General features: G+C 37.1%; 1 protein-coding gene across 1 annotated transcript; it reads left to right on the top strand.

Moving 5' to 3' along the window:
* Positions 1–951: 951 nt before the first annotated feature.
* LOC127451450 (mitogen-activated protein kinase 1-like) lies at positions 952–25,688 on the top strand. The gene is made up of 9 exons (XM_051716170.1): positions 952–1,373; positions 16,097–16,279; positions 16,920–17,109; positions 18,210–18,326; positions 18,405–18,519; positions 19,006–19,137; positions 19,591–19,700; positions 19,841–19,969; positions 23,056–25,688. Exons 1-8 carry the CDS (start codon positions 1,162–1,164, stop codon positions 19,958–19,960), a joined length of 1,179 nt encoding a protein of 392 aa, XP_051572130.1. The 5' UTR covers positions 952–1,161; the 3' UTR covers positions 19,961–19,969; positions 23,056–25,688.
* The last annotated feature ends 594 nt before the right edge of the window (positions 25,689–26,282 follow it).

Genomic DNA, 26,282 nt, shown 5'->3' with positions numbered 1-26,282 from the left:
TGGGTGAGAAACAGATACATTTTTAAGTCCTTTTTTACTCTAAATTCTCCTCCCTGCCCAGTAGGTCAAGTAGGTATAGCTGCAGGCTGGAGACCTCCAAATGGTGGCGTAATCTCCAAAAGAGAGCAGGGTTACTCCGGAAAGGGGGCGTCACTTCCACTCATGGTTAAAGGATTGTTCCGGGTTCAATACAAGTTAAGCTCAATCAGAAGCATTTGTGGCATAATGTTGATTACTACAAAAATTAATTTCGACTACTACTGGATTACTTTTATGCTGCTTTTATGTGATTTTTGGACCATCAAAAGCCTGATCACCATTCACTTTCATTGTATGGATCTACAGAGCTGAAATATTTGTCTAAAAATCTTCGTTAGTGTTCTGCAGAAGAAAGTCATACACATCTGGGATGGCATGAGGTTGAGTAAATTATGAGAGAATTTTCATTTTTGTGTAAACTATCCCTTTAATGGTCCTAGTAGGTTGAATTTTCTTTATGCAAAATATAATTTGGGGTTAAATATGACCAGGACATTTTCATGATAGGTTTCACGAGAATGTATGATATAAATATATGATACAAATGTATTAATCAAATGGCCCTATAAAGAAATGATTACATTTATCGGTATAATTAAACATTTTTAAAACAATCATGATTGTCAACCACATTGTTCCTTGTGCCTGCTTTATTTTGTTCCAGTGCTTGCCGAGTTGGTGTGTTTCTCTTGCATCTTTAACAGATACCCGCTTCTTCCTATCGTTTGTTCCAACCACAAACTGTAAATCACGCCGGAGGGCCTACTAACCGTAACCGTAGGAGGCAATCTGCACACCCACTCGTGCATTTCCAGCGTCTCTCGCTGCGCGCGCTGTGTAAATGCGTTTGCTTTTGGCCTTCCACGCGCGCGCCCGAATGTTGTAAGGAAGAAATGCGCGTTCGCGCTCCCGATCCGTTTACATGCACGCTCGTTCAGCACTCGCATCCACAGGGGGTGCCTTGATTTGACCGACTCTTCTTCGACTGTCACGAAAGCGCAACGTACAACGGCAGCCTTTGCTATTCAATAGACCTGTCGTTGATCGGAAGGCACATACGAGGCCCCCCCTCCCCTCCCCCTCAAAGACTGTTTGAAAGCGACTGATTTGTTGATAGAAACGATGGCGGAATCGAGCAGCAGCGCGGCGGCGGCCGGAGCCGCGGGCTCGAATAGCAGCGCCACCGGGGCCGGAGGAGCCGTCGCGCCCGGGGGAGCGAATGGAGCAGCGGGATCCAAGCCTGGCCTGGAATCAGTGAAGGGACAGAATTTTGACGTTGGCCCCCGCTACACCGACCTCCAGTACATCGGGGAGGGGGCCTACGGGATGGTCTGGTAAGCGGAAACTGTTTGTTTTTGCAGTCGTACACTGTTAGATCATGGCGAGATTTAGTAGGCTGTTAGTGATAAATTCTCCGTAGTGATAAAAAAATAAAATAATAAAAATGGTGTTGATTCTCTCAAACCTGTGCCATTCCGCATGCCCATTTCAAAGATGGCATGGAAGATATAAACGATGTTTTTCCGCGCAGCATTTAATAATTTGGTCGGCTCAACAAGTTCCCTCCCTGCATATCCTTCCCAGAATCTCAGGGTTGGCAACAGATTGCGAGTAATACATTGGATTAAATCCCATTTCTCCAGTATTGGCTGTGTCTCAAAGTCTAGTGTGCTATCTACATAGACAGTGTGTCTGGGCATCATAGACGCGTTTAAATGGTCAATTAGTCAGAAAATGATATGTAGATGGGTAGCACACTAGGTTTGAGACTTCGCCACCGCCTCCACTACACGTGAATCCGTTACTGAGAACACTCGTTCAAATAAGCTTGTTTGATGTTTAATGTCACTTGTCGCTCGTGATTTTAGAAGTGTTTTTCAGTGTTTGAGTTTGTAGGCTGTTAGCTTCACCGTTAGCAATCTTGACATCTCAGTCCGAGCAGCTCGTAAAACAGGCGTGGTTACGATGCGGCCAAATGTGGATGAAGTGGGGTTGCAACATTTATGCGCTTTTGTAGAAACACGCTAAAAAAATTCAAGATGCGCTGCCAACTGATACGATCTGAAGATGGGCGGTTAAATCAATTGAAATGAAAGTAAATAAGGTGGACAATTCAGAGCTGAGGGCCTGGATCTGTCCTACATCCTCATTATGACTGTCAAGTTTTGCTAGAGGATGTAAACATCCCACAGTAATAAAAAATCCCGAGGCCTTCTATGGATATCTTTGGTTTGGGGTATTAGACAACTGTGTAACACATTTTTGTTAGGCATTATGTAAAAAATTATACACTGCATTATCTATTGTATTCTTAAGCATGCTGTCTTCCTCTTCTTTCGACAGCATTTGTGGCATAATGTTGTAGCATTATGAGAATAAAGTCGTAATATTTTGAGAATAAAGCTGTAGCATTATGAGAATAAAGTCGTAATATTTTGAGAATAAAGCCGTAGCATTATGAGAATAAAGTCGTAATATTTTGAGAATAAAGCCGTAGCATTATGAGAATAAAGTCGTAATATTTTGAGAATAAAGCCGTAGCATTATGAGAATAAAGTCGTAATATTTTGAGAATAAAGCCGTAGCATTATGAGAATAAAGTCGTAATATTTTGAGAATAAAGCCGTAGCATTATGAGAATAAAGTCGTAATATTTTGAGAATAAAGCCGTAGCATTATGAGAATAAAGCCGTAGCATTATGAGAATAAAGCCGTAGCATTATGAGAATAAAGCCGTAGCATTATGAGAATAAAGCCGTAGCATTATGAGAATAAAGCCGTAGCATTATGAGAAGAAAGTCGTAATAGTTTGAGAATAAAGCCGTAGCATTATGAGAAGAAAGTCGTAATATTTTGAGAATAAAGCCGTAGCATTTTGAGAAATAAAGCCGTAGCATTTTGAGAAATAAAGCCGTAGCATTTTGAGAAATAAAGCCGTAGCATTTTGAGAAATAAAGCCGTAGCATTTTGAGAAATAAAGCCGTAGCATTTTGAGAAATAAAGTCGTAGCATTATGAGAATGGAGTCGTAGCATTATGAGAATGGAGTCGTAGCATTATGAGAATGGAGTCGTAGCATTATGAGAAAAGCCGTTATATTTCGAGAATAAAGCCGTAGCATTACGAGAAAAGCCGCAATATTTCGAGAAAAGCCGCAGCATTACGAGAGTAAAGCCGCAGCATTACGAGAATATAGTTGTAATATTTTGAGAATAAAGTAAAAATTACAAGAATAAAGTCATAGCATTATGAGAATAAAGTATTATATTTGGTAAATAAAGCAGAAATACAGTATTTCGAGAGAAAAAATTACGAGAAACAGCGCGTTATCACAATGATAGAACGCTGAGCCAGCAGCTTCATTAATGCAAGAAATGGATGTGGAGGATAGGGCTGGGTATTGATTAGGGATGGGAACATATGGTTATCTCACGATTCGGTTCGATATACGATATGAGGTTCATGATTCAATATAGTCTCGATTTGATATAATAACATTTAAATGGCAAAATATGTGAGAATTTTTTTTTTTTTGTAATTAACATTTTTATTGATTCATGTGCATATGACAGTGAAAAAAACTCAACACATATATAATGAATCAACATTTTACATTTAAACCCTACTAATACAATCCCACCCTGACCCCTAACGAACACCCCTGTGGTCCCACATAACATACACACAATTCAAAAAAAAAAAAAAAAAAAAAAATATATATATACACACACACATATATACACATATATACATATACATACATACACAGATACACATACATACACTTACATAAAATATAATATATATATATACACACACAAATAAATAAAATAATAAACATACATGATTAAACTACACTTTCCACATCCCCTCCCTGAGATTCCCCCAAAAAAACTAAATATTTGCCCCATTTTTTAGTAAATAAGTCCCTCAACCCCAGCCTTCTACTTACCGCCTCTTCAAATGCAGCTACCCTCCCCATTTCCACACACCACTCCGAAAAAGAGGGTGTTCCATTTGACTTCCAACCCCTTAAAATTACTTGCCTGCGGATCATGAGACTGGTCATAACCCAGTTTTTTATATGATTGTCCCCTAAATGCATGACCGCCCCATCACCCAAAATACAGAGTCTGGGACAAAGCAAAACCTGAGTGTTCAAAACGTTGCACAAATACCTCTGAACCCTCAACCAAAACTCCTGGATCTTAACACACCCCCAAAAGACATGGGTAGTGTCTCCAACTTCTGACTGGCATCACCAGCAAGTGGGTGTGTCTTTAAGACCAAGCCTATATAATCTAGAGGGGGTCCAATAAAATCTATGTAAAATCTTAAATTGCATAAGGCGAACCCTTGCATCTCTAGATACAAACTTGACATTTTTAAGAATCTTAGTCCACACTCCATCCTCCAATACCAAATTCAAATCTTTTTCCCATACTCTCTTGAGAGAAGTCAAGGCTCCATCCCCCAGACTCTGAATTAGTAGGGAGTAATACACTGATGCTTCATGGCCTTTTCCAAAAGCAGCAATCACCTCTCCCAAAGCACCTGCCGCTTTAGGGGGGTGCGTGCCACTCCCAAAAATAGTGCAGAGTAGGTGGCGAAGCTGTAAATACTTAAAAAACTGAGATCTGGGAATGCCAAAATGTTGAACCAAATGTTCAAAAGATCTCAATACTCCACCCTCATATAGGTCACCAAGTGCATTAACCCCCCTCACAATCCAGTCTGACCAACAAAAAGGGGACTTATTAATACATAGTTTAGGGTTCTGCCATATGCTCGAGGCAACATTTAAATAAATATCAGAATTAAACACTCTGGACACTTTTGTCCATATCGAGTGCAAATGCAAAATAACGGGACGCGACTTAACCTCTCCGGCTAGTTTAATCGAAAGGCTTTGCAGTGGCGAGATAGGGGCAAGAACTTCCTTTTCAATACAAAACCAGGGAGGGGCTCTCTCAGGTGGAAGCGACCAATGAGCCAAATGTCTAAGACCGAACGCATAATAATAAAATAAAATCTTGGGTAGGCCTAGCCCTCCTTTGTCAATTGGCCTATGTAACTTATTGAAATTTAACCTGGGGCACTTACCATTCCAAATAAAGGACTTCGCTATGCTATCAAATTGCTTGAAATAAGAGAGGGGGACATCTACAGGGAGAGACTGAAGCAGGTAGTTGAATTTTGGAATACAATTCATTTTAATAACATTAACCTTCCCAATCATCGATAAATGTAATGAAGCCCACCTGCTGACATCGCTCGAAAACCTTTTTATTAAAGGGTCAAAATTAACACTAAATCAGACAAATTTGCTGGGAATAAAATCCCCAAATACTTAATGCCCTGTTTGGGCCACTGGAAGACGCCCGGCTGGAAAGCCGTTTCTGGGCAGTACGCTGTCAGCGCCAAAGCTTCGGATTTAGACCAATTGACTTTGTATCCTGAGAACTTGGAAAAGTAATTAATAATTCTGTGGAGGCAAGGCATAGATCTAGTAGGTTCAGAGACAAATAATAAAATATCATCTGCGTAAAGCAGAAGCTTATGCGCCATACCTCCCGCTGTCACCCCTGGAAAATCATCCTCCTTTCTTATCGCAGCTGCTAATGGTTCCAGGGCAAGACAGAACAATAACGGGGAAAGTGGGCAACCCTGTCGAGTGCCCCTATCCAGAGTAAAATAATCTGAAATTAATCCATTTGTTTGTACCGCTGCTACTGGGTGTCTATAAAGTAACTTAATCCAACCAATAAATGTACTCCTGAACCCATACATTTCCAAAATCTTAAAAAGATAATCCCATTCTACCATATCAAATGCCTTTTCGGTGTCAAGTGAGATGGCACCACCGGAGATTGTTCATTCGCCACTGACCACATGATATTGATGAGACGCCTGATGTTATCAGAAGAGCTGCGGCCCTGAATAAACCCCACCTGATCTATATGTATAAGAGATGTCATAACCTTACTTAATCGGTTAGCCAAAATTTTTGACAATATTTTTACATCTAGTTGGATCAGGGAGATTGGACGGTAACTTTTACACTCACTTGGATCTTTGTCCTTTTTAAGAATCAGACTGATCCGGGCTTGTGTCATGGTTGGAGGAAGTTTTCCCTTCTTTAATGATTAGGTATAAACGTCTAACAAAAGTGGGGCCAGTTCTGTAGCATAGGATCTAAAAAATTCTGCAGCAGAACCATCTGGCCCCGGAGCCTTGCCAGTAGGTAGGGACTTAATTACCTCGTTAAGATCCTCCAAGTTAATCTCAGAATCAAGAGTTTTTTTGCTCAGTCGTCAGTTTAGGAAGATGTAATGGTTCCACAAAGTTTCTAATATCTTCATCAGTAGATGAAGACGTGGATAAAGATCAATATAGAATTCTTTAAAGGCATTATTAATATAAATGGCCGAGGTAAATATGTCACCACCAGCAGATTTCACTGAGGGAATGATAGAAAGAGACTCTCTCTGCTTTATATATCTAGCCAAAAGCTTCCCTGCTTTGTCACCCGACTCAAAGTATGACTGTCTTGCCCTGAATAACCAAAACTCCACTTTCTGTGACATAATAGTATTATATCTATATTTCAATCGGGTCAATTCTCTGAGGCCATCAGCTGACATACAGCACTTCAGCTCTGCCTCTGCACTTTTAATATTTCCTTCCAACTCCACTAGTTCTCGTGCATTGGATTTTTTGATGAATGAGGCATACTGTATGATCCGGCCCCTAAGAACCGCTTTAAGTGCCTCCCAAGCCACGCTCACAGAGGATACTGAGGACCAGTTGATCTCCATATAAACATTGATTTCAATCTTTAACATTTGTTGGAAATCAGGATTTTGTAAAAGGGATACATTAAAGTGCCAACTATATGATTTCTTTTTCTCTATATGTGGCATCACCTCTAAACTCACCAGGGCATGATCCGAGACTAAAATGTTTCCAATTGAGCAATCAACAACAGATGAAATTAGGGATTTGGATATCAAAAATAAATCAATTCTAGGATAAATCTTATGGACTGATGAAAAAAATGTATAGTCCCTACCAGATGGGTTCAAAAGTCTCCAAATATCCGAAAGACCAAGATTTTTACACATCCTGTGAAGCGTCAGTGTTGCTCTAGGGGGTTTACACACTTTAGCTTCACTATGATCAAGGACTGAATCCATCAAAAGATTAATGTCTCCTCCCAATATTATATCATGAGGGGTGCCAGCGGTTTGCAGCATCCCTTCAAGATCTATAAAAAAGCCCTGATCATCAACATTAGGTGCGTAAATATTAGCCAAAATCAGACTTTGCCCTTGAATTTCAGCTAAAACCATAATTACTCTTCCTAATTTATCTTTAATCTGTTTGAGAAATTTGAATTGTAAATGTTTATTAATCAATATAATGACTCCCCTGCTCTTACTTGAGCCAACACTAAAGAAAACATGTCCACCCCATATCTTCCCAAATTTTTCAGCTTCCTGCGGGGAGAGATAAGTTTTTCTTGAAGAAACACTATATCATATTTCTTACGTTTCAGAAAAGAAATAACCTTCCTTCTTTTTATGGGGTGCCCCAACCCATTCACATTCCATGTGGAGAGAGACAACATATTCATATTAACATTTGACATTTTGATATAATTAAAATAAAAAATTGTGTGTGAAAAACAAAATTATGAAGACCACATTCCCCATTAGTGAAACAAACAGAAAAAAGAAAAACGTGCGCATTAACCCCGCGCACAACAGCGCCAACCGGCGACAGTCCCTTTAAACTCAAAAGGTCCATGAACACCTACGAGTCCCCACGACAACTTTGCCATCGGATTGCTCAATTTTGCCTCACAAATTTATGAGGCAAAATTACATAACAGAAAATACTTTGTAAAATAAACCCAGTTAATAGGAAGAATGAACACAAAAAAATGTGTAGATTCATTCACAGAACTGTCTCAAGGATGTGATCTTCCACAAAACAAATTCCAGCTGATATAAAACCGTTCAGATTCCTCGGACAGACAAACAAATGTTCCGTGAGCCGGCTGTTATGAGTTCAGCGGATGACGTAATCATTCAAATGTCCCGTAAAAAAAAAAAAAAAAAAAAAACTCAAAACAAACTACAGCCAGCAGGAGGAATAAGCACGAAGAACGAACAGATTAATCCACAGCTGTTCCAAAGGAGTGTTATTCAACAGAACAAGCTCCAGCCGCTAGGCGGAACCAATACAAAAAGAAACAAAACCGGCATCCCGGATCCCCGGATGGTCGAGTCAATTCACTCGGAGGCTGCATAAAAGTAAATACCATGACTTACACAATCCGTCAGCTTTATAAAAGACATCCTTTGAGTGAGCATGTAAATATTTTGCGGTCATTTGTAGTGTCCACTCTCAAACTGGCCGGGAACTTCACTGCAAATGTAATCTTCCATCAATGCAAAAGTTTCTTTAAGGAAAAGTGTTATTCACAAAACAAGCTCCAGCCGCACGGCGGAGCCAACGCAAAAAACCCAAAATTTCACCCAGCTTCCTCAAGAGTTAGGTACAGCGAGTTAGGCCCACTCACATGAGAAACATCCAATGGTTTACTCAGACATTATAAAAGACATTGCTAGATTTGGACATGTGAATACTTTGCAACCGTTTTTCGTTTCTATTCTCAGTTTGGCAGGAAACATCAGAGCGAACGAGATCTTTTTCTGATGTAAGAGTTTCTTACATTCCTTGAACCGATCACGTTTCTCTCTTGTCGAACTCGCAAAGTCTGGGAACAAGAAAACATTATGGTTCTTCCAAGAAAGCTTCCCTTTGCTCCTCGCCTGGCGCAACACAAGATCTTTATCGGATGATCTCAGAAATCTGGCCAAAATCGATCTGGGCCTATCTCCCTCAGCAGATCTGTGAGTTGGCACTCTGTGAGCTCGCTCGATTTCCAGCTTGTGGCCTGATATGTCGAGCAGACTCGGGGAAAAACTCATCTAGGAATTTCACCATATCTCTGCCCTCCTCATGCTCAGGAATTCCAACAATTCGTATGTTATTCCTGCGGTTTCTATTTTCAAGATCTTCAAACTTTAAGGAGATGTTCCAAATCAACTTTGGTCGCGGGCGGATTAGCGGATAATTCACTCTCCGAAGATTCCAGAAAATCGATTCGTTTTTCAACATCAGACACTCTTGTACCTAACTCAGAGAATTTTATTTCCATCGCCGTGATCGTTCGACGTATTACAGGGAGATCCTCCAAGTCAGCAAGAATCCTCGTCAACATCATCGACATGTTGGACAACTGACGCTGGATCTCCTCTCTCGCTGTGCCATCCAAATCGAGTCCCCGGTCTGTAGGCCTGTCGGGGCTTTCATCCTGAACAAGTAAGTGTCTTTTAATATCTCCAGAGCCCGAGGATTTTGACTTCTTTGCCATGTTTTGCAACAAAGGACAAATGCGTAACTGGGTGTATCAAATTTCACCAGATTATAACATGAGAATAATCGAAAATTCAGCAAAGTACGCAGAGCTTGTCGCTCACACGTCCGCTCCCTGCATGGCGTCCATTTTTCCCTTGTGAGAATTATTTTTTTTGACATTTTTTTGTACAAAATGCACAATTTCTTATCTAAATAAAGTTTTTTGATGCACAACATAAATGCTCAAAGTTTAAATAAGAGTTTTTCTATTAGATAAGATCACAAATAAATGAGCCTTCAAAAATAGTGGGCTACATTCAGGCTGATCAAATGCAGAACAAGCAGTAGAACTGAACAGTCCTTAAAAAGAATATAAAAGTGTATATTTTATTTTTTAGCTTGTTTGTCATTATTCTAATCACATTTTAATTTTTCAAAAATACAAAAATTCTACATTCTATCAATGAATATTAAATTGTGTATTTTAGAGCCCGAACGATGCCGATTTTAGAGAGGGAAAATTCACAGATTACTGATATGGTGACCGATATATTAAATTTTTGAGCTGGAATGAAAACCTTTTCTATGTGGATTGTGCACCAATTTTGCACTGATATGATTATGCAAAGGTACTCAGAAGGCTGCTTTCTTAAACAAATATTTTTATCAAAGAACATTTGACATTAATATTATACATTGTCAACAAATTCTAGAAATGAACACTAAAATAAAGAATAAATTCAAATAAAATAAATAGCTAAATAAACATCAGTACTGTTTAGTATCAGTCAATTGCTGACCATTAAAATAAAGAATAAATACAAAATAAATAAATAGCTAAATAAACATCAGTACTGTTTAGTATCAGTATGAAATGTTTCTCATGATCTTAAAAACCTTTTGTTCTGAAGGCGTATGCTTAAATGTTTGAAATTAGTTTTGTAGACAAAAATATAATTGTGCCAACATAATTTATTTAATTAAAAAACTAAAATTGTATTTAAAGAAAAAAAAAAAAAGTTTTTGAAATGGATGACTTATTGACTTATGACTGAATAATTAAGAAAAGCAGCCACTAAGTGCCCAACATAGATGGGAACTCCTTCAATACTGTTTAAAAAGCATCCCAGGGTGATACCTCAAGAAGTTGATTGAGAAAATGTCAAGAGTACATATCTGCAAATTCTAGATTTTTTTAGTCACAACATAATTCCCATAGTTCCATTTCTACTATTCCAAAGTTGTGATGCCTTTACTATTATTCTAAAATGTGAAAAAAAAAAAAGAAAAATAATAATGAGTAGTGACCCTAAACTTTTGAACGGTAGTGTAGGTAGAACGTAACCCTATGTATAAACTAAATATATATGGCAGCCTCCGACCAGGAGTCACTGATGGAATAAAAAAGCAGACTCACTCAATGACATCAGTGAGCTCATGTTTTGGTTGACAGGCATCAGTCCTTTCGACATATATGATGATGTTGGCATTTACACTCATTTACATTTACGAGAGAGAGAAAAAAAACTTAAGCGGCTCTTCAGCATGAAACCGATCTAACGGTGCTGTTTTTAGGGTGCGTCGCCCGGTGTCAAGTTTAAACACATTAAAAGTATATATATAGGATATTAAAATGAATAAATGTCTATTTTTCCAGCCTGTTGTATTTGTATTTATCACCCCTCATTTATTTCAGATACAGCTCCTATTTATTATTATTTACACAGGGCAAATATACTATTTATTAAATCTACTTTTATTACATATCTTATTTTAATGTCTGGAAAACCAGACTTTTAAATATTACATTTTATAAATGCAACAACTGGAATTGTTCGGTTGAAGGGGTACCAAACTGTGAATCCTGATCAAAACAGTTTGGTGAATAAATGTTTACTCGCTGGCAAGGTATGAAAGTAGCTACGTGGTTAGCTAGTTAGCTATAAGCTCATTGCCACTTAGAGCAAAAGATGGTCATTATTTCCTTTCCTGCATTGTGTCTCACCAACTAGGTAACAGCGAATCGTGAAATCAACACTCACCACACACAATCCACCACCGCACCGTTGTCTGCTGAGCTGCAAAAAGATGCTCTGATGTTTACCTTTCAATATGCTACATTACTGACTGCACTGACAAACTATATCTGGCTAACAGCAAATAGATGTGATAAACATGAGAGACATGGTTGTTAGGGAAAGGGTTAATGTTATATTAGTTATATAAAATGATAGGGTCATTTTTTTATTAACTTTCCAGTATGTATTTAACAAACTATTTAGCAGTTTAACAAGAAAAGACCGTTTAACTCCGCCCTGTCTGCAGAGCCACCGGCAGTTCAGCTCTGTAAACAATGGAGTCGGCGCGCGCTCTGCTGGACAAATTACGCTATGACACCAATTCTAAAGCATCGTTTTCTGCATTATATGTTCTGAAAAAAGTTTTCATATCGGCGCATATCGGAAAAATATACGCCGATACCGATATATCGGTGAAAGGCTAATATCGGCCGACCGATATATCGGTCGAGCACTCACAGTGTTCTGGTTATTAAGGAGAGAGAAGTTTCCATTTGTTTATTGCAGTTGTACTATATCATATTAAAAATAATATCTTTTTACTTCTTTATCTGAATGTAAAGAAAAAAAGGATATTAAAGACACATTATTCAATAAAATTGGAATGCATGGATTTCATTTGAGATGGACATGCATTGCATAAAGAGATGCTCTCTTTAATGTCAAGCACTTTTCAACAAAACAAGGCGATTTTGTATTCCCATTCTTACATTTCTAAAAGCTAAAATCGAGCCCTTTAAGCACTTCAGGGACCTTGTGTGAACCCTGAAACAGTGTAGAAAAATAATTGCATGTGTTTTGAATTAAAATAGAGCAAAGAATTTACTAAACTTGCCAACACTTTATTCCTCTGTGACATCCATACTGATGTCTCTGGTCTAAGCTAACAGCAGTGGCGGTAATGAAACATTTTAGTTTGTGATCCGCTGTTAAAAAGGAAGAAGAAGGCCGATCCACATACATTGGAGATCAGCTTGCTCATATTTGTCAATCAAGACTGTGGAGCAGGAGTCTCAAAACTATACACAAATGCAAAAGCACATTCATGGGCATCTTTAAGGCAGAATACCAGTGGAAAAAGTCTCAGCATATATGTGTGCATTTGTGGACTGTACTGTGAGCAAAAAAATCATTGTATAGCTTATAATTGTGCATACTGATACGAGCATTTGTGAACTGACTAAATGTGTGGATCTGTTGTTTGCATTTGTGGATTGCTGTGTGTGTGTGTGGATCTGTTGCATACATTTGTTAATTGAGCAGTTGACTGGATCTGTTGCGTGCATTTGTAGATTGCCTTGTGCCTGTGTGGATCTGCTGCCTCCATTTGTAGATTACCATATGCGTGTGTGGATCTTCTGCGTGCATTTGTGGATTGTTGTGTACATTTGTGGATTGTCGTGTGCACTTCTGTTGCGTGCATTTGTGGATTGTCATGGGCATTTGTGAGATGTTTTGATTAGGGTTGCTTCGATACCAAAATTATGGCTTCGGTACGATTCCAGCCCTTGTACCTCGGTATCGATAATGCTATATAAATATGCTATGATACATAGGCAACAAATAAAAACCTCAGATTTTTTTTATGAAATTACACAGAAAATGACTTAATAATCTCAGGCACAAGGCTGCTATGGCTGAATCACAACATGCTGATATTCAGTACACTTTTGCGATATAGCTTACAGATGATTAATGAATAATCATAATACAACTGTTTAATATTATACTACTGTTATTATGAGTATTATTGATACTTTTTGAATATAAAATTTGTATACACTAGTTATATTTTTCTGTATTCAATTTTCACGAGCTTTCATTTTAGCAGGACTTTTATTTTGACAGACATTTTAGCTTTTGTAAAATGTTCAAATACAGCCTATTCCATCAATTAATGTCTTGAAATTGCATATTATGTCGCATAAATATTTCTGTTACATTTTTGTTTATTTGCTTAATTTGTATTAAATATTGTAAGTGTTTACATTGATATATAGTAGGGATGTGCGGAATGACTAGTTTCACTGACGTTTAAACAAAACTTTTGGAGTTGACAAGTCTAAAACGAAACTAACCTTCAGAAAACTGGGAAAAAAGTGTTTATGCGACCCATTTCAAATACTTAATCTATTCCAAATCCGAATCCGACCCTAAATTCCGCTGAAAAGGGGCATTTATCTGTGACGTGCTCGCCTGCATTATCATCATTGTACATTAAATATAGAACATGACACGCATTCACCTTTAGCGAATACAGGTTTATTTACTGAAAACAATTGAATGAATAGTGCAGGACCAATAGCGCAACCCTAATAGCCTATTCTAAACAGAATTCACCAAGTAAAAGTTACTTAACATATTAAAACAGTCAGGACATTGCTGAAAATAATTAACAGGTAGACTAAGCCAAATCTACGAAAAAATGCGCTGAAAAGTTGCTCGTATTTCACAACGTGCTGTCGTGCATTAGCCATTGATCTAATATGACATCTGTTCTGTAAAGAACGTTAACCAATAACAGTTACGATGTAAAAAAAAAAAAAAAAAAAAGTAGCCATAGGATAGAAAAAAATAAGCCTGTGATGTAGCCTACAAATAAACCTAATGTATTCTAAACATGACGTGCACACAGAATAAAAGAGTTTAACCCGTTAAGCAGTCGGCACCTCATTGAAAATAGCCTTCTTAATCAGCGATTAAAAAAAATGGCATTCCTAGCCTAAAGCTAGCCTTTTCTTGTCTACTTACTCAAAAGCATAAATTTTTTGATGAGCAAAATTAACACGTCAACATGGTCCAGTGAAAGATGGGACTTGACTCACCTCAGGCTGCTATCCTGCGCTTGAAAAAGCCAGATCGGCGGGGAATTAACTTATAAACATGCATAGATTTAAAGAAGACTCAAATGTGAAAACGTCCAACTTCAAAGCCATTCGCTTCCCGCACCACCACTTTGCTGAGTTTGCTTGTCTAGTGAGAGGACATTTTCCTGCACGCACCGCAAGTGAGAGACGGAAGAAGCACGTGCAGCCTGAGGTGAAATGAAACTTTGTATCTGCTCCATATATCCTCTTTTTTTTTCAATATTATTTGTTTTATTCATTACCAAACTGCCAAACGTAAATGTGTAAAAATATTGAACAGTTTAATGGGGAAAAATATTAACCGACTAGTAATTCCAGTGTCGACTAGCAGCATAAGAACCGTTTAGTCGATTAGTTTCGCACATCCCTAATTTATAGAACACATGCTTAATCGGTACTGTCTCTAAGACTAGCGGCATCAGCCAGTGAGCGCATATAATGAGAGAAGACGTGTAATTTCTTTAGCGCATTCATGTGTGATTAGAATTAAATGTTTCTGTAATGAACAGAAAGGATTTAAAAGAGACATTATTCAATGGCATACGGATCTGTGGATCTCTTCTTTGGACAAACAGAACGAGTTAAATCTAACTTTTACTCTCAGCACGCAGTGAATAGACTGTGCTAATAACTTCTCCACTGTACTACTCAATCATTGGTGGGTGAAATCTGGACATTTACTAGCCAGTGGCTTATCTTAGACATTCATAGTGAGGTTAAGCTGCAAATGTGAGTGATTTACTTGCATTGTAGAGGGATGCCACATAGAGTGAAAGATCGATCTTGGGTTAAGAATCCAGAACGTTCAAATATAGATTGTGATGCATCGGAAAATCAACATTTTTACCCAGCCCTACTGAAGGATTAAGTTAAATAATACTTTAGGATATTATTTAGCGATAAAGAAATCCTTTGTCTTTTGGCACATCAGAGCAGAGTTATTATTAGTATCCGGATACTGCAGCGGATGTCTAGGAAAATGAAATTATTCAGGAGAAAGAGCCAGACAGACATTCTTTCAGTCCTGCTCAGCATGGGCGATGCTTGGACTGCTTTTTGTTGGTTTTTGCACTCAAAACAATACTATAAGGGGATGTTACCACATACAATGTCTTAAAATGGACCTATATAATTCACAGCAGTTTTAGTCATTTTTCGCTTCATTCTTGTGCCTCCCTTAAAAGGTAAAAAAACAAAACAAAAAAAAACTCCTGTACTAATGCACACCTCTTTCATGAACGGAGAGCTTGCAAAAACTTCCCACAAAATCAGCTTGGCTAACTTGACAACAAAGTTGCATAGCCAATGTTATCTCCCTGGTTAGTGGTGTTTACTGTATCCAAAGACCCGGTTGCTCCACTTTGCTGTTGTCCACCACATTGATGTTACTCTCCTTACAACTTATTCCCAAAATATTAAGGCATTTCATAATGATACGACTTTATTCTTGTAATTTTGACTATTCTCAAAATATTACGACTTTATTTTCAATCTTAGATATTTTTTAAAACATGGCACTAAAACGCTGTCATACTTTTATTTATCCTTTATTTTTGTGTATCACTCTTTTTTTTTTTTAAATTTATTTTTATTGTTCACCATGCTACAATATGAACTGGCTGGTTTTCTTAGTTGATTTTTTTTATACTCCCTTCTTTCCACTGTTTCTCTTTGCTGCCTGCAGCTCAGCTTTTGATCATGTGAATAAGATCCGAGTGGCCATTAAGAAGATCAGTCCATTTGAACACCAGACGTACTGCCAGCGCACCCTAAGGGAGATCAAAATCCTTCTGCGGTTCCGCCATGAGAACATCATCGGCATCAATGACATCCTGAGAGCACGCCGCATTGAATATATGAGAGATGTGTATCCTTTAGTATGCACGCCAGCAGGCCCATAATGTGCTAGGACGAATGATTGTACATGCTATTGCATTTCGGAGTCAGAACAAGTGATCGACTAAAATTGATTTCTTTTAATGAAGGATATCTAGAATGCAGGGTTGCGGATATATGCATACAGTATGTTATAATTAAGCTTAAGCCACATTGTATGGACGTAAAATTGCTAAAATGAATTGAAAACTTATTTTACACAATATTTACTCAAAATTCACCAAAAATAACTGAAAACCAAAACGTTTTTAAAGATTTAGGAACTGACAGAAGGGAGGGTAACTTCCATCAATCGACCGAGCAGGCAAATTTATCAGTCAGTGCCAATAACCAGAAAATGGCCAATGGCACAGATGTATCAGAATAAATGAAGTCTTTGAAGTGGATGGACAGCTATGACTACTTCTCTCTGCTTGTGCTGGATGATCTAAATAATTAGGATTGAAAGACGGATGTTTGGTGATCAACATATTGCATTGTGTTTTTTAAATGGTTGTCTCTGAATGTCTCTGAAACTAACATGGATCTTTACAAGCAAATATTCCTATTTCAGCCCCTTTTCATTTAATATTCATTCTGTGAGGTTTTGTAGTTCTTTAACTGCACTTTAGCTATATCGTACAGGACCTGATGGAGACCGACCTTTACAAATTGCTGAAGACACAGCAACTCAGCAACGACCATATCTGCTACTTTCTGTACCAGATCCTGCGAGGGCTGAAATACATTCACTCTGCCAATGTGCTGCACAGAGACCTAAAGCCCTCGAACCTTCTCATCAACACCACCTGTGACCTCAAGGTCAGGATCACTGCCTGGAAGCCAGACAGATATACTTTTGGAACTTATCCTACATAAAACTCATGCTGAATGTTAATACAAACCCTTTAATAGGAGGTGATAGTTGGAAAAGTCTTGGAAATATTGCAACAGCCCATAAAAGATAACCTGCCGTGGACAGTATCTAAAATAATCAAATGTGATTGAAGCAAGTGAAAAGACTGAAATTGTGGAAATTTGAGGCTTAAGACCAAGTAGTACAGTTCTTCTGCATTGTTTAGTGTTAAAGGAAAATTCCGGGTTTTATGCTTTTAAGTTAAGCTCAATCAACAGCCATTGTGGCATAATATTGATTACCACAAAAATAACTTTGTGGTAATTATTTATGGTTATGGTCATCCCTCCTTTTCTTTAAAAAAAAAAAAAAAAAAAAAAGCACAAATCTGGGTTTACAGTAAGGCACTTACAATGGAAGTGAATGGGGCCAATCTGTAAATGTTAAAATACTCACTGTTTCAAAAGTATTGCCACAAGACATAAACAATATGTGTGTTAACATGATTTTAGTGTGATAAAATCACTTACTGACATTTTCTGTTACAACTTAGTTGCCATGACGATGTAATGTCAACAAATACTAAAACGCCTGTAAAAATGATGATTTAAACAACTTTCAAGCTCAAAAAAATTCATGAGTTTTAACAGAAAAATTAATGTAAGTGCTTTTATAAAACAATAAGCTTCACATTTCTGCCTTTAAACCCTCCAAAAATCATCACCTTTCACTTCCATTGTAAGTGCATCTCTGTAACTTTGAATTTTACTTTTTTTTTTTAAAGAAAAGGTGGGACGAGACGAAATAATTTTTCGTTGTAATCAACATTATGCCTCAAATGATGTCGTTTGAGCTTAACTTGTATTTAACCCGGAATATTCCTTTAAGACAGATTGGACCAGTTTGTTTTGACATAGTAATTTTACATTTGACCATTAGATTCAAATTCACTGTTATTTTTATGCTGTATATGCAATTAACTTAGTCAGGCTAAATATAGAGGTTATATAGTGATAAGAGAAATTGTATATTGTCATTTTGTATGTAATTCTCTCATTACCCATAGATCTGTGACTTTGGGCTGGCACGGATAGCCGACCCAGAGCATGACCATACCGGATTCCTCACAGAGTATGTGGCTACTCGTTGGTACCGTGCCCCTGAGATCATGCTCAACTCCAAGGTACGTCCACATGTCTGATTGTGTGTCTTTAGCATTTAAAATCTTTACTGAATGTGTCTCTCTTGCTTTATCTTTCAGGGCTACACTAAATCCATTGATATTTGGTCAGTGGGTTGCATCCTGGCTGAGATGTTGTCAAACAGACCCATCTTCCCAGGGAAGCACTATCTGGACCAACTCAACCACATATTGGGTAAGAACAATGGGACATCAGAAATGTCCCATTTTGTAGACATCATTATGAAATCTGCACTACTTGAAGCATAATTTAAGTGTACAGGCTTAATTTTAAACAACGGTCCAAGTTCAATCAGACCTAAATTAGTTCCTAGAGTGTAGACAAGCATGAGATGTAAGTATCTTCAGCCTTGTATTATGACATAGTGGCACACTGTATATCATTGATGGCAGGAAACACTCTGATGGGAGAACAGACTTATCAGCTTCTAAATGGTGTGAAATGTCATTATCAGCCAACAGCCTTGAACGTATTCAGCCTTGGTTCAGAAATAATGCCACATAGTATACTTATATATTATTTGACAAACTCAAGAATGCACATGTAAAAATACTTAAGTCACATTTTGTTTATACTTTTCTACAGCATATGTTAATTGTAGCACTGTGTGTGCATGTTAGTTTGGGCACTATGTATTAATTTTCTTGCACAATTGGACAGGTATTTTGGGCTCCCCTTCTCAAGATGATCTCAGTTGCATCATCAACATGAAGGCCAGGAACTACCTCCAGTCTTTACCCCAGAAACCAAAAATCCCATGGAACAAACTGTTCCCCAAAGCAGACAACAAAGGTAGATTCACGCATTGAGGAATTGGGATGTATAGGGTAATGAGAAGTGAAATTATATGTAGAGTGTGCTCAAGAGGTCTGATGGTAGCTGTCTCAAGTGTGTGTGTGTGTGTGTGTGTGTGTGTGTGTGTGTGTGTGTGTGTGTGTGTGTGTGTGTGTGTGTGTGTGTGCGCGTGCGCGCACATGAATGTGTGGGAGTGTGGACCAAATGGTCTTTGGTGGTCTGGCTACATTGTGCAAGTATTTTCAAACAAAACATTGGCAGGGAAATCAGAAAAATTGCTATTGAACTGCTATTTTTCCTGTCATATCTTCATATTGTCTTCTGTGCCTATGGATTTTTGTTTTGTAAGGTTTGTTGTGCATGATTTGTGGGCTGTACTGGCGAATATAATGTGTATTTGTAAATTCAACATAGGAGTGTTAAAATTCTGTATGTACTCTGCCTTTACAGCTCTGGATTTGTTGGATCGTATGTTAACCTTTAACCCCATCAAACGTATAACTGTTGAGGAAGCACTGGCCCACCCCTACCTGGAGCAGTACTATGACCCCTCTGATGAGGTATTGCTCTCTCTCCCTCTGTTGATCTCCTTTCATGTCTCTGTCTTGATCTGTCTCACACCCCCTTCCAATCTATAACCTGTACAATTCCATAAATATAGTCAAGCCTGACAGTGTGCTGCATTGTTTTGCACATATAGCCAGTGGCTGAAGAACCCTTCACCTTCAACATGGAGCTGGACGACCTACCTAAAGAGAAGCTGAAAGAGCTCATCTTTGAGGAGACGGCACGCTTCCAGGCCAACTACCAGGGCTCCTGAGAGGGACAGGTACAAAAAACATATACATGTCAAACACATCTGAATTGACATTTGCATATGGTGGGGTCCAAAAGTCTGAAATCACTAGTGAAAATAAGAGCCATGTGTTGATTCCACAGTAAATCGTTTGTTCGATTCTGAATAGTTGGAAATTCTGACGCAAAAAATCACGGAAAACTTTGGAGTCGACTCCACTCAGAGGTTTAATGTGATTTTTTTTTTTTTTTTGTCATTCATACTATCAAATATAAATGTGAAGTATGCTTTATATTGCACTGTTTTTTGTAACAGTTAACTAATTTTCTATTAAAATTAATCCAGAAGTGATTCCATTAATTGAATTGGAGTCAACATCCCAAGTGAAAATGCTTCTATTTTGCATTTTTCTGGAATTTTTTTTCATTACATGTTATATTATCAGTAGGGTTGGGATGATATATTGAACTTCGATATATTGCGAACCAAAAAAATTATGAACCATATGGAGGCAAAACTCGATATTTAAAAATGTGCAACCTTGTTTTCTGTCCATGTGATCTAAAATGAAAATGACTCCTCAAACATCATAATCTGTCGCTTGATTTGACCCCTCCTGCGCTTAATTTTTCTAAACAGTTTACAGGGTTCATACAAGGTCCTTGAAGTGCTTAAAGTGCTTGAATTTAGCTTTTAGAAATTTAAGTACAGGAATACCTGGAAATCGCCTTGTTTTGGTGAAAAGTGCTTGAGATTAAAACAGACCATTTCTTCCATGAATTGTGTCCATCAATGATGAAATCCACACACTTCATTTTTATTGAATTATGTATCTTTAATATCCTTAGTTCTTTACAGTCAGATAAAGAGTATAAAGATATATACATTTTAATGACAAATAGCACAGATGCACCAAAAAAAGAGAATTCCCTCGTTAATAAATGGAACACTGAGACGCACGTTGAACTCTTAAAGTGACAGTAAACTTTTTAGCACTTAAAAACTCAATGAGTTGTAAACTCAATGTTTTTACTTGTAAATTGTACACATAATTATTATTTTATATATATATATATATATATATATATATATATATATATATATATATATAATTTCATGTGTAGAATTGTTATATTTAAAAATGTTTTAATGTGACAACAATGACAAACATTTATTAAAAAATAAATATACATTTTCACATAATTTTTCAGGATAGGTTCTGTTCAGTTCTATTTCTTGTTCTGCACCTGATCAGCCTGAATGTAGCCCACTAATTGCCCACTAATTTTGAAAGCATATTTGTTTGCAATCTTTTCTTATAGAGCATAAGAAAAGCATATGAGCAACTCTTATTATTTAAACTGAGCATGTATATTGTGTATTAAAGAACTTTATTTTGATGAGAAATTGTGCATTTTGTGCAGACATTTACAAAAAAATAACAACTTTTGTCATACTTTGTCATTTAAGAGTTATTATATCGAATTGAGATTATATCGAATCATGAACCTTTGTTCTATCCCTAATTATCAACATAACAATTTGAGTAAAAAGAATTTCTTAATTTCTTATTATTTTTTGTCTTTTTGCTTTTAATGACAACACTGTAAAATAAATAAAATAAATAAATCAAGTTGAGAAAACTTAAAATTTAGGCAACCGGCTTCAGGGCTTTTTTACATTTTCTGAACTTAAGGTTAAATTAATTCCAACAAAGAAATAACAGTGATGTCTACACATATATTCAAGTTCAACAAGCTTGCATTTTTGGGTTTAGATGAGCATAAATATAGTGTTGTTCTGGTCCAGAAAATTGAGTGTTTGAAACAAGATATTCTTTTTTAAGCAGACTTTTATTTCCACTAAAGATTATGTGTCAGACCCACCAGAATATCACTTATTATCTCAAAAATCCCCTTGCTGAACAAAACAAACACAAAATAAGATGAAAAGAGTGTATGGAAAGCTAACAAAGTTGGCAAATCTAATAACTAACTGAGATCAGCTGCAGAGGACACCAAACACTGGAGTGCATCATTTCTTGCTGTATCTACTCAGACTTATTTTCCTTTGCAATCTCGCTATTTTACTTGGATCTCTGTTGAAGCCCATTTTGCAAGAAGAGTGCTCGTTTTGTCCGCGTTTCCTCAATGCTTTTGATGTCTGACATCAGTTCCTACGTAGAGACCAGCAAGCTTTTGGCCCCGGAATGGGATTTTCTGTGGTGGAAAAGCACGGGACAGTTCGAGAATTCGCACCGGCCCAGGAACCCACCCCCAAACCATGTCGGTGGAAAATGGCTACCATTGGCAAGCTCAGTAGTAGATGCAAAAATATGAAGTTCATATTGCTTAGCCTAACAGGGATCCCGTATTTCTGACCCATGAATTTTAAGGACCTTCAATGACTTTAACAGATTTTCATGACTATTGGAGAATAGTTATTCTGCCACAAATGGCTTGCCTTCCTCAGGGATCAAACTGAGCATGCTCAAAAGCCTTTAAGAGCAAACTTAACATTGTACGTTCTCGCTATTTTAAGTTGATCACACTGAATCACATAAAAGTTGACCATATATAAATATAAGTAATCTCAACTTTTTCTACATTTAGATAGTTCAATCAACTTTTAAAAGAGTTTGTCTGACAAAATGGAAGTTGTATTTTTTTATTTTTTATTTTTTAATTACAGTTAACAAGCACTTGAACTGGCATGGTCTCCACAAATTTGTGCAAAACCTGATAGATCCATGTTTTTCCAGCATGGTTTCAGAATATTCCAAAGAGTATCTTGTGTGCTTTAATGAAAGCAAATAAATTTACCTTTTTTCAAAAGGTTTATAGTCATAAATTTGCTCATTTGATTTGACATAGAAAATATTTACCATTTAATTTTGTCATCATATTACAATGTTGTAAATTTCAAAACCCTAAAAATGTTAAATCCCAGATTTGTAATGGGGTTTCAGACTTTTACACCCCACCACTGTAATATTGAAAGTTTTGAGGTTTTCTGATTGGAGAAATTAGTGGTGTATGTAAATTAGCTGTGGAAAATTCATGTCCACTGATGTTCAGTAATCCTGAATCCTTTTTTTTTTTTTTTTTTTTCTTTTTCAGCCATCACGGAAAATGACCTAGCAGTGTGAAGTCTCAGATTACGATAACTCCAGGCAACCTGCTAAAACATATACATGCATATATATATATTAAAAAACAAGCTAAAAATTATAAAAAAAAAGAGGAAAAATGATTTCTTTGATCTGTCCATCTCTGTTGCTGGGAAGCTGTGTGCAAGTTTGGGCTTATAACCTCTTATCATAACGCCATTAACGGGGGCTGTCAGACTCACTATTCTCATTGCATATCTCACACAGCTCCAACTCTCTGAAACAATTGCATCTTTTACCCTTTCTGTCAATACCCTGTCTATCTCTCTCTCTCTCTCTCTCTCTGTTTCTATCCAGCTCTTTCTCTTTGTGTCTCTCTCTCAAGTGTGTCTCTTTACTGGTCTGTGTTGTTCAAGGTGTTTTTTCATTTCAACAGATAGAGAAAGTGAATCTTTTCGATGGGCACTGACGTGTATGTGTGTGTGTAAATAAGTGGTTTTGAGTTTCATTGGAGTATTGTAAGTTGGAGATCTGTTTGTACACTGTAATTTGAACATTACGATCAGTTGCAAATCGTGTTTTGTAATGTTGGGAATTTGGGGATTTATATATTGAATATCTTTTGAAAATATAAAGTCATTGCTTGTTTCTTTTTTTTAATCCATTCAAAGACAAATTATGTTACATAATGAGCTTTGACTTTTTTCTTTTATCTTATATATTTTTTTCTATTGTGAAAAAGAGGTCGTTTTGATTCTTGATGATAAATATTTCAAGTTAAAGAGAAATGGCAGGATACAAAGAGGAAAGAGAGCCAGATATGGAATAGTATCCCTGTTGTCATCTGCTGTAAAATATCATGTTCTGTTCTGCAACATCTGCGCAGAATCCTCGACTTGCCAATTTTCTTGGGAAAACTAAGCCATCTGTATCATCTTTTATATGCTGGCTTTCTTTTCCTCTTTCTCTACAACCTGTTAGATTTCTCCTCCACATTGGTTTATTTCATTGAGGTTCTTTGGTGTGCTGACCTTCATCATTCATTCTTTTCCCTTTTTGGGGGGTTGATACTGATTTCTTTGTGGATAACAATAGTTGTCATTGGTTACCATGTCCATGGCTACTGTTGCCATGATTCCTTTCTAATAAGCCACACAGTTCCCCACATTCTGGCTTTGTTCTTAGTGCAAACATTGGTCCCACACTCTGTTAAGACTGTTCTTTCTTTTACATCAACCTTTTTTCTTCACTTGTCCTGGATCGTTTGAGGAATCATAGCCAAGCGTAATTCTTTTAGAGCCTTAGCACATTTTTTCTCATCCCCTTCCTGTGATGTCAGAACTTTTCAAAGGGCTTTTCCACATTGCTTGCTGACCTCATGCCTCTCTTGCCTGTTATTGGCTAACCTTGTGTTTATCTAGTCCCCGAGTGGCTGACTCTGCATGCAATGCGTTACAGGTAAAATCGTGATTTGCTCCCGCTTGCAAAAATGACTTTTGCCTCTTATGTTTTAAGTGAATAAACCCCACACAGTTTTTAGCAAAATCCTCATTGCTTTTGGACAGTCATGCATGAGGAAAGCATGTTCAAGTGGGAAGAGTTAAAATGGTACAGTGTGTACCTGTTTTGCATAAATGCAGGGTGTTTTTTGCAAAAATCGATACTTAACCCCCTGTGTAAAACCCCATTGAGACAAGCCCAGACTGCAGAGCAAGTTCACCTGGTGAAAGCACTTGCACGTCAATCACTTGACATTACTCAATCAGTGCACCTGCACTTTGTTTCATGACCAGACTTTTTGTTTCCGTATTTAGTGCAGTTTTGTTCTGTTTCTGTTATATCTATTCCTATTCCCTTATATCTATTTCTGTCTGTATGCTTTTGTCCTTATCTTTTCCTCAGTCCCCCACCCAACTTATTAGGGTGAAGCATAACAGACAATGACTGTCGGTTGTGTCCCATGTCTATGTCTGTACATTTGTCTGTTTCAACCTGAAGCTGCTCTTCTCTGCTTCCCCATGAGGAGGGGAGTTCATCCTACTCTGTGACCTGAGGGAAACAATTCATTACCAAGGCAAAGGTTATTTATATTACTGTATTGTCAGCAATTGCTAATGAATGGGACCATGGGGACTGTCAACAGTCTTATTACACAGATACACACTTACACATACTGTACATGCAACTGATATACCACATTTACGGATGTATTTCACACATGTAAACCTGCACACATTCAGTATATTATTTGAAAAGCCTACAAAGGAGGCATATATCTTAATGTCCTTTTAATGGCTGTTATTATGATTATTGCTGGTGTTATATTGGTAAGGTTTTTATTATTATTATAAAAACTGAAAAGGGATTTCAAACTTTTGTCCTTTTTAAAGTATGTTTTGCGTTTCTTTCATTTTATTGCTTTAGGTGTGAAAATAATTGGCTGTTCACTCTTTCTGAAGTCTATTTTTCCCTGAATCTTATAAGGAATTATTTTAAAAGATGATTAAAACATATGGGATTTTCAAGAGAAATGAGCTATGGATTGTTATAATAGATGGTTGTATATGCTTATGGTTATAATAAATTGAACAATTAACAAAAACAGAATTCTATACATATTAAATAAAATTCCTGATACTGTAAGTCTTTGTGTGTGAGGATACTTTTAATACTGTCTGAATGCTTTTTACAAAAAAAGACTGATATTCAACTCAATGCATGGTTAAAGGGAAGATAGTTTATTAGAAAGGTGGAAAATGCACATTTTGCTTAATCTAATTTTCCACATGCCAAACTGAAAGCTGTATGACGCATTACCAGAGCAGTCTTCCATCTCTTCACTACGTGCACACATGACAAAAAATGTTAATTTATTAAAATTTTATTGGAAATACATTAAATACAGATCGTCTTAGATTGTTAATGATGTGTTTAAAAAATAGTAATTATGACCTCAACGTGCTTCAGTCTTGAAAATAACTTTAGGGCTTATTCCAAACATTACCTGTTTATTGAGAATAAATCCAAAGCTGCAGTAACACTTGCCTGTAGTCATATCCCCATTAGTCTTTGAATCATATAAAGGGAGTTGCTATGTTGTTCCTGGTGAGGGAGTGGTAATGGCAATCAAAAACTTAATTTTTCTTGGCAATGAAAAAAACAAAACATTCACATTAATTGTAAGTAGAGTCTTGGCAAACTATTGTATTACTTATGAATGGACTTTCCTGACACTGC

The sequence above is a fragment of the Myxocyprinus asiaticus genome, chromosome 14 (genome assembly GCF_019703515.2).
Source record: "Myxocyprinus asiaticus isolate MX2 ecotype Aquarium Trade chromosome 14, UBuf_Myxa_2, whole genome shotgun sequence".
Classification (NCBI taxonomy): Eukaryota; Metazoa; Chordata; class Actinopteri; order Cypriniformes; family Catostomidae; genus Myxocyprinus; species Myxocyprinus asiaticus.
This window is presented reverse-complemented; position numbering and strand designations above follow the sequence as displayed.